Below are 12,769 nucleotides of genomic sequence, written 5' to 3'. Positions count from 1 at the left end.
AATAGTAAGCTGTGGTGTCAACAGAGGGACATCACCTCAAGCAGTGTCTCCTGCTCTGCTGGGGTTTTTTGTGTTCATGTCAGTGCATATAATAGGATGTGTTATGCCAATGCATTGTAGTTACCGATCTCAGGCAGCTGCAGCAGCAACTTAGGGGTTCCCTCTAATGTTCAGTGAATGCCATTCGTCCCCGACAAATTACTGTACATCATTTGCGCTTGACTGCTCAGCCTGGTTTTCAGGTTGTAGGTGTTGCCTACACTGCAGCTAAGAGGTGTGAGTGCAGCCTGCTGAGGCCTACTAGGGTAGCTTTAATGTAATTAGCTTGGATAACAATATTAGTGAAGATGTGAGATGTGGTAGAATGAGCTTCAGTAAATAAATATTTGCTGATGTGAAAGCCTGCTAGGAATCATCAGGACATCCCTGGGTGGCCAGCAAGGGCAACACACAAATGTAAAAAATTCTTCCCAAGGGCTGTTTGAAGCAACAGCTTGGCAACTGTTTCAAGGCCCTAAATCCTCCCACAGATAGTTTACAGTTTTCTCTGTAAAACAGTTTTGTAATTCTACATATAATATATACTGTATATTTTATGTATGTTGTAGTATAAATTAACTGTTTGTCAAGAACAAATTTTAGCTGAAAAAAGTTTTCATTTCCTCCCTGTGGTTTCCCAGTCTCTAAAGATTTGCCTGCATGGCTATCTTGACCACAGTCAAACCCTCTGTGTTAGCTGGCTCCATCATAACAGTAAGATCTGTTGGAGCAGGGTTATTTGTTGTTCTTACTGCTGCCTACAGAGTTTCGTTACTGGCAGCCTGAATATCACCATTTGCATTCTTGAATGATGTGGAAGAGTAATCACACGTAGATGAAATTGGCTCTGGGTCCTGAGTTACTGCATGTACTTTTGTGAAGAGGGGAAGAGTCCACTGGCATAATGAGAAAAATTAGAAAATTAATTCAGAAGTAGAAAAGGTAATTGGAAGACAAAAGGTGGTTATTGAACCAAAGGATATAAACCTTTAAAGCTTAAAAACCAAAGGATACTCATGAGAAGGAGTAGTAAATGTAAGTTATGCAGGCAGTTTAGGAAAAAGATTGATCATTATTTTCAAAATAAAAAAAATACTTGAGAGAGGAAAAAAGATGGTTGAAAAGCATGTACTAGCTCAATCTATGAGGTTTATCAGTACAGTACTGCTTATTATACTGTTCTGTGAATGAGAATTACTGGACAGGACCACTGGCTCTCACTTTTGCTCTTGTGTGGCTGAAAGATACCAAAAGTTGGATGCAGCAACAGAAGCAGCAGAACCCAGCATCTCTCCAGTTACAACCCTTACACTCAGACCGCTTTAACTGGTCTGGAAAATCTGGTCTGTGTACATCCCCGGGCAGTGCTGTATGAAATACCAGTGGATGTGAGTACTAGGGCTACACAGGGAATAGCACAAATGGGCTCCTCCTCCACAAGTCAGGCTATGTAGGGAGTAATAGGCACACAGTCATTGGCAAGGCTTAATGAATAATGGGAGGGAACCATCCTAACCAGGGGATCCTTCTGATAAGATTATATTCTTCTTGCTCCTGCTTGAACTTTCAGAGAGACAGTTGTGTTTCTTGAGCTTGGAGACAAACTCCTAGAAGCCATGATTTTCCCAGTCCCTTCATTTACAGTAACAGAGGTGGACTTGTGTTTAAACATAGGATGGGAATTAAGAAGACTTGTTCCAAAACAGATTTTCTGCATAACTTTGAAAACTTAATCTCACCTTGCTTGTTTTCTCATCTGTACAATTGGGATAATAATGTTTATCAATCACACAGGAGGCTGTAAGGCTGAATTAAGATTACAAAGCACTTTGATTCTCTTAGATAAATGGTTTTCTGAAAGTATGAAGCATAGCTATTTATTATCTGCATTTTCTTCACTTTTATTCATGTTCTATCAATTCTACTTCAGATTTCTCTTCAAAAACATACGTTGTAGTCATCTCATCTGGGTGAAAAAGAAGAAATTTATAAAAACTAATTATTGCATAGAAACTAACGTTTGGAAGACTGGTCTAAATTTCATAATTTTAAGTGTACTTTCTCACAACTGACTTGTATGTTGATATTCTTGAGCAATGTTTCTTCTCTGGTGACTTCCCACTATGGTCTCTTCTCCTTCATACACTGTTTAAGATATCCATTAGCTCACAGGAATGAGCAAGCGTATGCATTCCTGCTCTTACAATTTAACTTCCATTTCTTTGATTTCTGTTCATTCTATTTTAATCCCATTCCTCTCTTGCTGACTTTTCTTCTATTTGGCAGATTTTTTCTTCCTTCACCCTTCAAGAATCTCAAATCCACCCATGAAGAATCATTTGTATATAATGTCATTTCTATTTGCTATTTAACTTTTTTTTCTTTTTTTTTTTCAATGAGACAGGGCAGGCAGTGTGCTGTGCTGGATATCAGTACAGTGCACCTCAGGTGCACTGAAACCACTTGACTTCACATCATTTCTAGAATGTATTTTGCTTCTCTTAGCAATGAGCCAGGGCAGGAGTTTGGCTAGATTTTGCTACGTTTCTGAAGTACTGTGTAGCTAAGTGCTTCCAGAACATCTGATGTCACTGTTGTAGTGTTCAGCAGCCTGCTGAAAGTGTGAGATATCAAGTAGATTAACTAACATCTAAATACTGGTTTGTATGAGACTTTAGAAAAAGGACATGATTTAAATATATGTATCCAATCTGTAAGAAGTGGCAGCACTGCAAAAAATGAAATTATAGGCTGCATTGTAGTTAAGTTCTATGGTGTAATCACTTCAGATGAGTTTGAAGTGCAGTTTCCTGTACTTGCTTCTGTATTCCTATTTTTCTGCTCCTTCCTATTTCTTAGATAAATTGGGATTAACTTTTCTATGCTTCATTGCTTACCCTAGTCATTTCCTGAATTTCTGAAATGTCATTGAACATGTCTTTATTAAAAATAATAAATGATTAAGATAGCTTTTTCAACATGCTTAAGTCAAAAGATATGTATAATCATTAAACTGCAGTAAATTAATGAATTTTGTAAGGAAGCAGCTTGTTCATTGGAATTTGTTGAGCTCTACAGAATAAGCCAAGTTTGAAGAAAAAAATATATATTTAATAACTTCGAAGTTATAAAATCTTAAGGGCTTTTTCATGAATGTGGAGGATTATTTTCTCTGCTCTGTTTACAGCTTAGACCATTAGGACAAAGATTGACTGTAAAACTTAACATGAAATTTTCTGAGGTCTGGTCTCCAATTCTGCTTCACAAGGAGGTGGGGGAAGGAGGTTAAGAAATTCTAACACTAATTCTGGGTTTGATTTAAAAACTGATTTATTTAATCTTACTATATTTCTAACACACTAAACTAGTGGCCAGATTCTGGTCAGAATATGTCCCACAGGTTATCAGGTTTCTCTTAGTCCTGGCAGACAACATAATAGCAGTGACTGGGAAGCATCTGTATCCTTGCATTCTGTTTCCCACACCAGAGAAGTGGCTTTAAAAGAAAGTAATTTTGTTTACTGACAGAACAACATTGGTTAAACCAGGAAACGAGTCAGGATGTCCAGAGAACCATCTGAGCTTCTTAGGTGTGGTGGAACATTTTCCCATCTGTCAGTGAGCAGCATTCCTTCCAGCCGTAGCGTCACATGTACCAAAACCCCGTGCTTTCTACTTCAGAGACCACAGCAGTGGAAGTGCTGTGCTCCATGCATAGTTTTCTGTGTTGCCTCTATAAATGGAAAATGTGATGATGGTTTGTTTTGATGAATTTGGACATAGGAATGTGTGACACATCCTCAAGGTCTTTGATATACCCTAAAAATACCTTGGAATGGCTGCCACTTCCAAGTAGTTCAGTGGCATTTAACCAGTTAAGGGGTGTGGAACTGTGTGATTTCAGTCTTAGAATACAAGTCCTTACAGAAGTGTTAACACTTACATTGACATTCTTCTTGGATATATAGGAGATCTTCCTGAAGTCCTAGAGGCCCTCACATTTTAATGCAGTTGCAAGGCTGGGTATTGAATGAGTGGAAAGTGGGGTATATATAAAGTGATATTTAATCCTCCAGATTTCTCCAGATTGCTTATCTGTGCAGGGAAAAATAAAATATATAAATATATTGCCAAATGGACTGCTCCTTTTCTCTTTGCCCAACTGAACTCCATTTCTCTTGTCATTCAGGAATTAGGAAAATGTTTCTGTGATTTCACTGAATTTCCCTGGGAACATTTTCAGGTTAAAGTGAATACAGCTGCTTTGTCTGAATTATTTTAATTTATAATGCTTACATCTCTAATAACTATTAAATAGAAATATCTAGATGAGTGGAATAACTTTATTTGGAATGTAGATTCTTTCATTGCACACTGTTTTGTTCTTCATATGACTGCAATAGTAACTAATTTTACTAAAGAAAGTCAAGCAATTTTTAAAAGTGGGTCCATATAAGTGTTTGTTTTCTGCTGTTTACTTCATAAATTACAGTGTTTATTGTAATGATACTTTATTCTTTGCTTTTCTGATTTTAGGGACATGTTTAATGTTTCAGCAATATTGTATGCTCAAGATACTTCAAGAAGGTACAATTATTTAAAAAGCAGTATTCAGCTACAAATTTGGCAAATTAGAATATCTGTTATTATCTCTCAACAGATTTTACCTGATTAGTGGTGGAGTTCCTTTTATTATATGTGGAATTACAGCAGCAACCAATATCAATAATTATGGGATTGAAGGCAATGCACCATAGTAAGTATAAACTATGATCATCAAACTTTTAAGGAAAACATATTTTTTTTTCTTATGCCAATAGATGTAACTGACTTCATAAAGGGTACAGATGCCATTTGGGATGACATTTATTATGAAATTTTATTAAATAATAGCTATGAAAGAGCAATGTGTTAATCTGGGGCTTGCTGCTTTACCTCTACCAATTTGGCTCCATTATGGTCAATAGAAGCACTTTTCATTTATAGAATTAATCCTCATTCACATCTGAGTAAATGAAAGAATATTTAAAATACCTAATGAATAGCATATTTAATGGAGCTAGTAATTAATTAAAACTTCCAATTCATTATCTACCTTGACTTGATATCCTTCAGGCGACTTATTTAAAGTAATTTACAAATAATTATATGAAAAAAGGAAAAGTGAAAATTCTCACACTCCCTTCTGCCCTCATTGCTCCCATAAAAACTAATTATTCTGGATTTTCACCACCTTGAAACATTCCAAGCACGATGTCCTGCAATCTTGACATAACCCTCTAGTGCGCTAGTGTGTTAGTGTTCAGTATACCTCCACCAGCCGTCCAGGCATCACAGCTTATTCATTCTTGTCAGTAAACATGCAATATCAGTAAAATACAATAAGTCTTTCTGTAAAAGTGTAGCAGAAAGTAAATCAGACTTCAAAGTTAAATACTTTCAGTGTAAATGATCAGCATGGCAGTGACTGGCACACTAATGGATATATTAGGACTCTGCCTGCCCTAGTATTAATGCACTGGAGGACGTCACTCCGTTGCTGCTTTGAGCATCTATTATATTACATTTGAAACTAGTTATGTTCTGGGTAAGAAAAATGGAAACAAAGGAGAATGGTTTGTAAGTGAGCATTTCACTCCTTAAAGGCATTTTTATAGGTAATTGAAATTTTAATTCTGGTAATAAATTAGTACATAACATGGCTAACTGCTCTGCTTAGGGCCCAACTCATATTCATATATTTATTCAAATTTATCCAATTAAACAATCACTTATAATCAACCGTATGTTAAAAGACTCAATTATTTATGTTCATAAATGTGAGATGTTTCATTTCGGCACAGTTACAGAGGTTATACTTCTTTAATCATGTTTATTCATAGCAAATCAATACCTGGTACCACAGTCTGAACAGAAAGCAAGGCACAGGTGAGAGAGATGGTTATAAGACTGAGTAAAAAGACAGCTCAGCAGCAGTGTAGGGAGTTATGTGCCTTATTCATTTTTAATAGTATTAGTACAGTAAATGTAGAGGCACAAACTGGAACTTTTTTTTTACAGAACTGATTTTTTAAGTGATCCACACTGAGATTCCACTTGAAATAAGAGCATCCCAAGAGACTGTTCCACTGGGGAGCATTCCATTCTCCACTTTGTATCAAATATGCAGCATTCAAATATACTTCAAGTATTCATGTGGCTTTGTACTCTCTGCTCATCCAATTAAACATAGGTGGTAACTTACCTGTCTTTTCACCGATATCTTTCAAGGAATCTTTTCATGTGCATGTCTGACAGCAAAATACATACTCCTTGGAGTGTTTCTAAGTTCATTAATAAATGTTTGTGTGTTTTGTTTAAGGTTCTGATTTTAAAAATTTTGAGTGGTTATGCTGCAGTTTCTTGTGCTAAACACCCAGTGGGACTGCCTCTTTTTAGCAGAGACGTCCTCAGCCTGCAAGAAAAATTCATTCTGTCCTTTTTAGAGTAAGTGGTAGATGATTCTTGGCTTGACAAGAATGTGATATCAGAAGGTTCCTTGCTGTACTGGAGAAATTGCAACCAATCACACAAGCCTAAATCAGTATGAAGTGTCACACAGTGTCACTTCTAGAGCTGAAATGAGTCATGACAGATCACCTGGTCTGTTTTGTGACCCACTGGGAAATTAGCTATATCCAAACCATTCCTGACAGTTATTTTTCTGGGCTGCTTTAAATGCTCCAATAATGGATACACCACATTTTATTCCAACAGTTTATTATTGTAATTATCCTAACATCTAGGAAACTTTCTGAAAAATCTGATTTAAGCCTTTCTTGCTGCAGTTTAAGCCCATTACTTCTTGTATTAGTCCAACAGATAAGGAAAGCAGCTTATTCCTCTTTCCAGAAATCCATGCAATATTCAGAATATAAGAACCTAATAACAGCTGTACTACCTTATGCTGCCAGCTCAGTAGCCTGTCTGTAAGCGTAGCTAAAAGCAGATCATAGAGAAGAGTAAAAACTAGGCAAGTATTGCTTCTTCCCCTGACCCAAGTTCTCCCAGTTTCCATTTGGGATTTCATTAGTCAGAAGTATTTTCTTCTCCCATGTTTATTTGATTAGATCATTCATCCTCAGGATGGTCCTGTTAGACTGCTACTAAATTATGCAGCTGACTAGGGCTTATTCAGCTCACACTGGCCTGTGAACTAGCTTAAGCTGCTCTTAAAACAGTTATGGCCATATTATTTAGAGCAAATAATGATCCATGCTACAATATTATTATACTACCAGTATATCACAAGGAGACCATCAATTCATTTTTCTGAGGGCATTCAAACTGATGTAAATTAACTCCCAGGAATTTTAGAAACTCTGCAGAATTCAGAAACTACGTGTATCTTTTGGGTCCACTCACTGCAGAAATCTGTGACTGTGCAACCAAAAGTCTTTTTTCAGCCTTTCTTATTACTCAGGCTGTTCTCTACGTTGGCAATAGGATAATTCTGTAACAACAATCTTCAGGCTTAGGAGTTTGTATCAATGTTAATTGATACAAACCATTGAAATCTGTACATTTCTATTGCTCACAAAGATTGTATAAACTATGCTTCATTTGCTTTTTAATCAAAGTATTAGTGCTGACATTTTATAGTTCTAGAAAAAAAGGGTTGACATAAATGGTCCTATACTTCACTGCTATTCTAGATTCTAAACTGACCTACATTTCTTGGAAATTTTCAGTTTTAATGTCCTGTAAATTATACTAGACATTTTATTCTATTAAAAAATATGAAAGTGATGTCTCAGCTTAATTGATATTAAAGACACACTCCCTTTCTCCCCAGTGAATATATCTGAACTTCTGAGAGACTGTTGGGTCACGCAAGTTAGTCAGAAAGCCCAGTTTCCTATCAGTCAGTTCTCCATCACATCTAATGTGGGTTATAAAATGTTCTTGACTCTCTCTTCTTTGTTGTTTTCAGTTGCTGGATGGCATGGGAGCCTAGTCTTGGTGCTTTTTATGGCCCAGTAGCGTTCATTGTACTAGTCACCTGTGTTTACTTTCTCTGCACGTATGTACAACTGAAGCGCCATCCTGAACGCAAGTATGAGTTAAAGGAAAAGACAGAAGATCCACAGAGAATGCCAAGTACTGAAGTGGGCCGTGGTCATATTACAGACTCTGTGTCCGTTCCCCAAGCAACCTGCTCCATGATTTCTTCTTCCTTATTGGAAAATGAGCATTCATTTAAGGCTCAGCTGCGAGCTGCAGCATTCACTTTGTTCCTGTTTACTGCCACTTGGACCTTTGGAGCCCTTGCAGTATCTCAAGGTCATTTCTTGGATATGATATTTAGCTGTCTTTATGGAGCCTTCTGTGTGACCTTGGGGCTTTTCATCCTGATCCATCACTGTGCAAAGCGAGATGATGTGTGGCATTGCTGGTGGTCCTGTTGCCCATCTAGAAGAAACACCTATTCTGTCCAGGTTAATGTGCGCCCTAAGGTTAATGTCAATGGTGACACTCAAGTTCATGCACCTTGTCTCCAGGAATCGCCATGTCCTAACAAAACAGCTGCGTTCAATCATCCAGCAGCTAGCCACTGCAAACTTACTAACCTACAAGCCGTTCAAAATCACGTCAACTGCCTTTCGCCTGTGACACCATGTTGTGCAAAAATGCACTGTGATCAGCTACTCGATGATGAAGCTCACATTCATGTCCACAACGAGGGAACCTTCAGACCCAATATGCACATCCACAGATGTTTGAAAAGCAGAACTAAGCCACGTTATTTCAGTCGGCATAGGTCTGCAGGTGAAAGAGAATATGCCTATCACATTCCTTCAAGTATCGATGGCAGCATCCACAGCTCCCATACAGACAGTCCCCACAGTACGCATGACAGCCAGTCAGGTCACAGGCGGGCCTGCTGTTCGAAAAGCGATCCATATCCTACTGTCAACCAGCCTGAAAGTAGCGACGCAAGTACTGTAATATATAGTTGTGCTAAAATGCCAGAAAGTGACACTGTGCACCACCCAACTCATTTTGAAATGCACCCACGGACACAGTCATTGCCGTTCAATACGACGAATCACAATGGAATTCTCAAGGGAAATGTGCATGAAGCCATGATATACAGCTCAGATAGTACAGGAAACATCAAAACTGGTCCTTGGAAAAATGAAACTACTGTGTAGTTCATGGGCCTTCATAATGTGTTTTTCTCCCCCTAAATCATTGTTATCTTTGTTTTTATTCCAAACGAAATAAGATGACATATTTGTGTAGCTCATCAGTAAATTGTACAGCTTTTCCACATTTATTTCCATTTTCTTAATGAGTCTAAAAGAGAGAGATAGTGACAGTTTTAAAGTGAAGTTATTTTTAAAAGAAAGTAATAAAATTATTCTGAAAGATAATTAGAAAATGAAGTCTAGACAATTGAATATGAGAGGCAATATCCTTTTGTTACACAGAGCAACATTTCTTTAGAATTACATCATTTTCATTCATCATTTTCACTTTTCTGTAGTAAATTCAGACACTTTATAAACATATCAGCATCTTAAACTTTTACTTATTTATTTTTGTAGCAAAATATTACTGTGCCATGAATTTTAATCAGAAGTGACTATGATAGAAATTATAAACAGGATTTTATAAAATTAGAGCTTTTTAGATCTACAAAAGTGATACTGCCTCTAAAGATCTTCTGTAGCATATGGCCTGTAAAATTGTGTAATGTACAGTCTCTGTTTCGTCCATTTTCTTGTTGGAGAGAAGTGCTAGGTAATGTCTCTGTTACATCTATGGTGCTGTATTGGTTGTATTTTGCATGACATATGTCAGGGTATACCATTTGCTGTTTTCTAGTGCTACATGTGCTAAAAAAAAAAGAAAAAAAAAGAAAAAAAAGTGGTGTACAAGGCTGTGAAAAACCCTATTGATATAATCTAGAGCATTAGAAATCTACAGAAAAAAATCACTCTGCACTAGTTTAAGTGGCACAATCCTTTGTATAAGGTTATATGATAGCTTTGATAAGGGTCCACTCTAATGTCTTTACAGAGCATGCACTACTCATTGTATGTCACACTATGCGGTATAATAGCAATTGTCTTAACAAGTTTTACACTTCTTTGTAAAGTATGCCTTTTGAACAAATCTGTAAGCTGTTTCACAATAATCTTTGAACATCTGTTAAGGTAGAGCAGTTTTATCATTAACTCTTTGAGGACTACAGTTATTTTCTTTAAATAGATTATTCTAGTTCAGAGATACTGTATATACGATGATGTCTATTTAGTTACATGATCAATGTAGTCCAGAGTTGCCAGGAAAGAAGAAAGTTCAGTCATTTTCCAAAAAATACACCTTCTTAGAGTCCATCTGTTAATTTCACCACTTGTTTTCTGAAAACACATTTTGTCCCCTAGCAAATTTCAGATTGTCTTCATCCTTTAATGCAAATTTAACCTTCAGAGAAGTCCTTTATGTTCATGATTTCTGCTGAATTGAAGGGCATTCCAGGGTCAGTACCATTCTCTATTAACAAGGCTCTTGGCAAGAAATTTTTTCATGTTTCCATGAACATCTGGACACAAAGCATCTACTCACAGTACAGAACTGAATCATAATTATCCCAATATGAACTAAACCCGCCTTTTTTCATAATGGGAAGGGTGCAGAATAATAATGGATCACAGAACATGAATAGGAGTGTGGAGCTGAGAGAAAAATGTCTGCAGTGGAAAGTGCATCCATAAATAAGAGAAAAAGCACAATTCTGTATGGCCACATGAGAAAGTTTGCTGTCATGTCTTAACACGGGCTTCTGTAATTGCTACATTTCTGCAGAGAGGAAATAGAAAATTCCCTTAAGAGACCATCAGTCTGCAATTCTCTGTGTGTATGTTGCAGAAATTTTAACATACTTCAACCCATTGTTTTTCCGTTATTAGCAGTTTATTATTCTTTTCTTTTAATATGTAGGAATACATTTCCTAATAGTGTACATAAAAATGAAAATTGTAATTGTTAGAATGTTATAAAAACATGTTAGTCAGATGAATGTGTTCTGCAGTGTTGCAGGTGGGAATTAGTACTCAAAGGGTTAATGCTCAGTATCTGAGTGCAAGAAATCTTGTTTTTCTGTATTTTTGTAAATTTGAAATATATATTGTAAACTCCAGCAGTGCAATGTATCCATCTCAGATTGTGTATTTTTTAAAGGTGAGCAAGAAGAATGCACTAGGTGGTTGTCAAGTTTTAAGCCAATATACTACAGTTTCATGACTGCTTCTTCAGCTAATACGAAAAAAGAAATGCCTGAGCTTTATTATGTATATGCTGTATATGCTTGAACTGTCTCTAAAATACAGTATTTTTCTTTGTTTGCATAATGAAATATTTTTTGTTTAATCATTATTTTCTTTTAATATTACTTTTACTCATTCCATATAGACAGTGAGCCCTAAACAAGCATAGACATAATGTAAAATGCTACTTCTCTGTGTCTCAGCACTACATATATGTATATTCTGTAATAGCAAAACCCTAGGAGGTCTGTAGACGATTATGCAAAATATTCCACACACACAGCCAAGTGAAATACTTACTCTGCAAGAACCCACTCGGTGAGCTGCTTTATTCAACTTGTGTTTTAATCACCTCTGTTATTTTGTCTGAGAGGCTAGTTCCATCTTCATAACGGCTTACGAAGAAGTAAATAGGTGCTGCATTCCACAGAATATCTTATGTGATAAAAATCTCTGGAATTTAAACATAAAATATTAAAACACTTTTCTTATTGTGTTAAAAAGATAATTTAGTGAATATTTCTGGGCTAATTTGGAAAAGATGTGTTATGCAATAATCTGTTTGCATATTATTTTTTCAGAAAATATACAGTATAACTACACAGTAGGAGAACATGATATTAAATAAATATAAAAATGTTTTGTAACATCAAATTTGACCAAAATGCTTTTTGTGCTTTTGACTTTTTTTTTTTCCTTGAGATAAATGAAATAATTTAAGTGCTTTGAGAGTCTGGCTTTGTTTTATTATGGGGTTTTGGTGAATTATATTAATAGTCAGTGAACCATTACTAGTTTATCTGATTTTTTTTCCTATAAAAATAAAGTCAATGAGATAACTGCAGTATAGAAGATACATTGTCCTAGTAAATTCCTCACAGGATATCCATGTAACATGCTTCAAAGTCAGCATTAGTTTTGGTGACTCATTGATGACATAAAAATGACTGAACAGATTTTTACTCTTCACTTTGTCTGAGATCAAGCAAAATAAATTTTATCCAGAGTTATTTTTTGGAGAATGATGCAATCAACAGAAATCTGAAGGGTTGTTATTACATTACTACCAGGAAAAAAATACGTTCTGATGCTGTAGTGTTCTTCTCTGCATATAGAAATTCCAGTTCTCATGATCAAATCATAGATCATCTAAGTGATTCCATTTTAAGTCACATAGATTGTTTACAAGAAGAATTCCTGCCCAGAGTTTTGGTGTTAAAATAAAGCAAACCTTTTTAGCACTTTATGCCTGATTATATATGCAATTCCCAAGGACCCTGTTGGTTGTGTCTGCGCTAATATAACTGAGCAGTCTCTGTCAGTGGCTATAAACACATGTTCTCCTTCAACGCACGGCTGCCTGCCGTGTGGGCATCCTATCTGGATGTTAACCCACCAAGGGAGCCTTCGGTGTG

General features: G+C 36.3%; 1 protein-coding gene across 3 annotated transcripts in view; it reads left to right on the top strand.

Annotated features, from left to right (window-relative positions):
* The window catches only part of LOC136104483 (adhesion G protein-coupled receptor A3-like), a 274,176-nt gene extending 262,168 nt beyond the window's left edge, over nt 1–12,008 (top strand). For all 3 annotated transcript variants that reach the window (XM_065843492.2, XM_071812031.1, XM_071812032.1), the window contains 2 exons: nt 4,700–4,795; nt 8,012–12,008. In XM_065843492.2, the coding sequence (XP_065699564.1) occupies nt 4,700–4,795; nt 8,012–9,233 (1,318 nt within the window). In that variant the 3' untranslated portion in view covers nt 9,234–12,008. The remainder of the gene's footprint in view (nt 1–4,699; nt 4,796–8,011) is intronic.
* The last annotated feature ends 761 nt before the right edge of the window (nt 12,009–12,769 follow it).

This window comes from Patagioenas fasciata, chromosome 8 (assembly GCF_037038585.1).
Source record: "Patagioenas fasciata isolate bPatFas1 chromosome 8, bPatFas1.hap1, whole genome shotgun sequence".
Taxonomy (NCBI): Eukaryota; Metazoa; Chordata; class Aves; order Columbiformes; family Columbidae; genus Patagioenas; species Patagioenas fasciata.
This window is presented reverse-complemented; position numbering and strand designations above follow the sequence as displayed.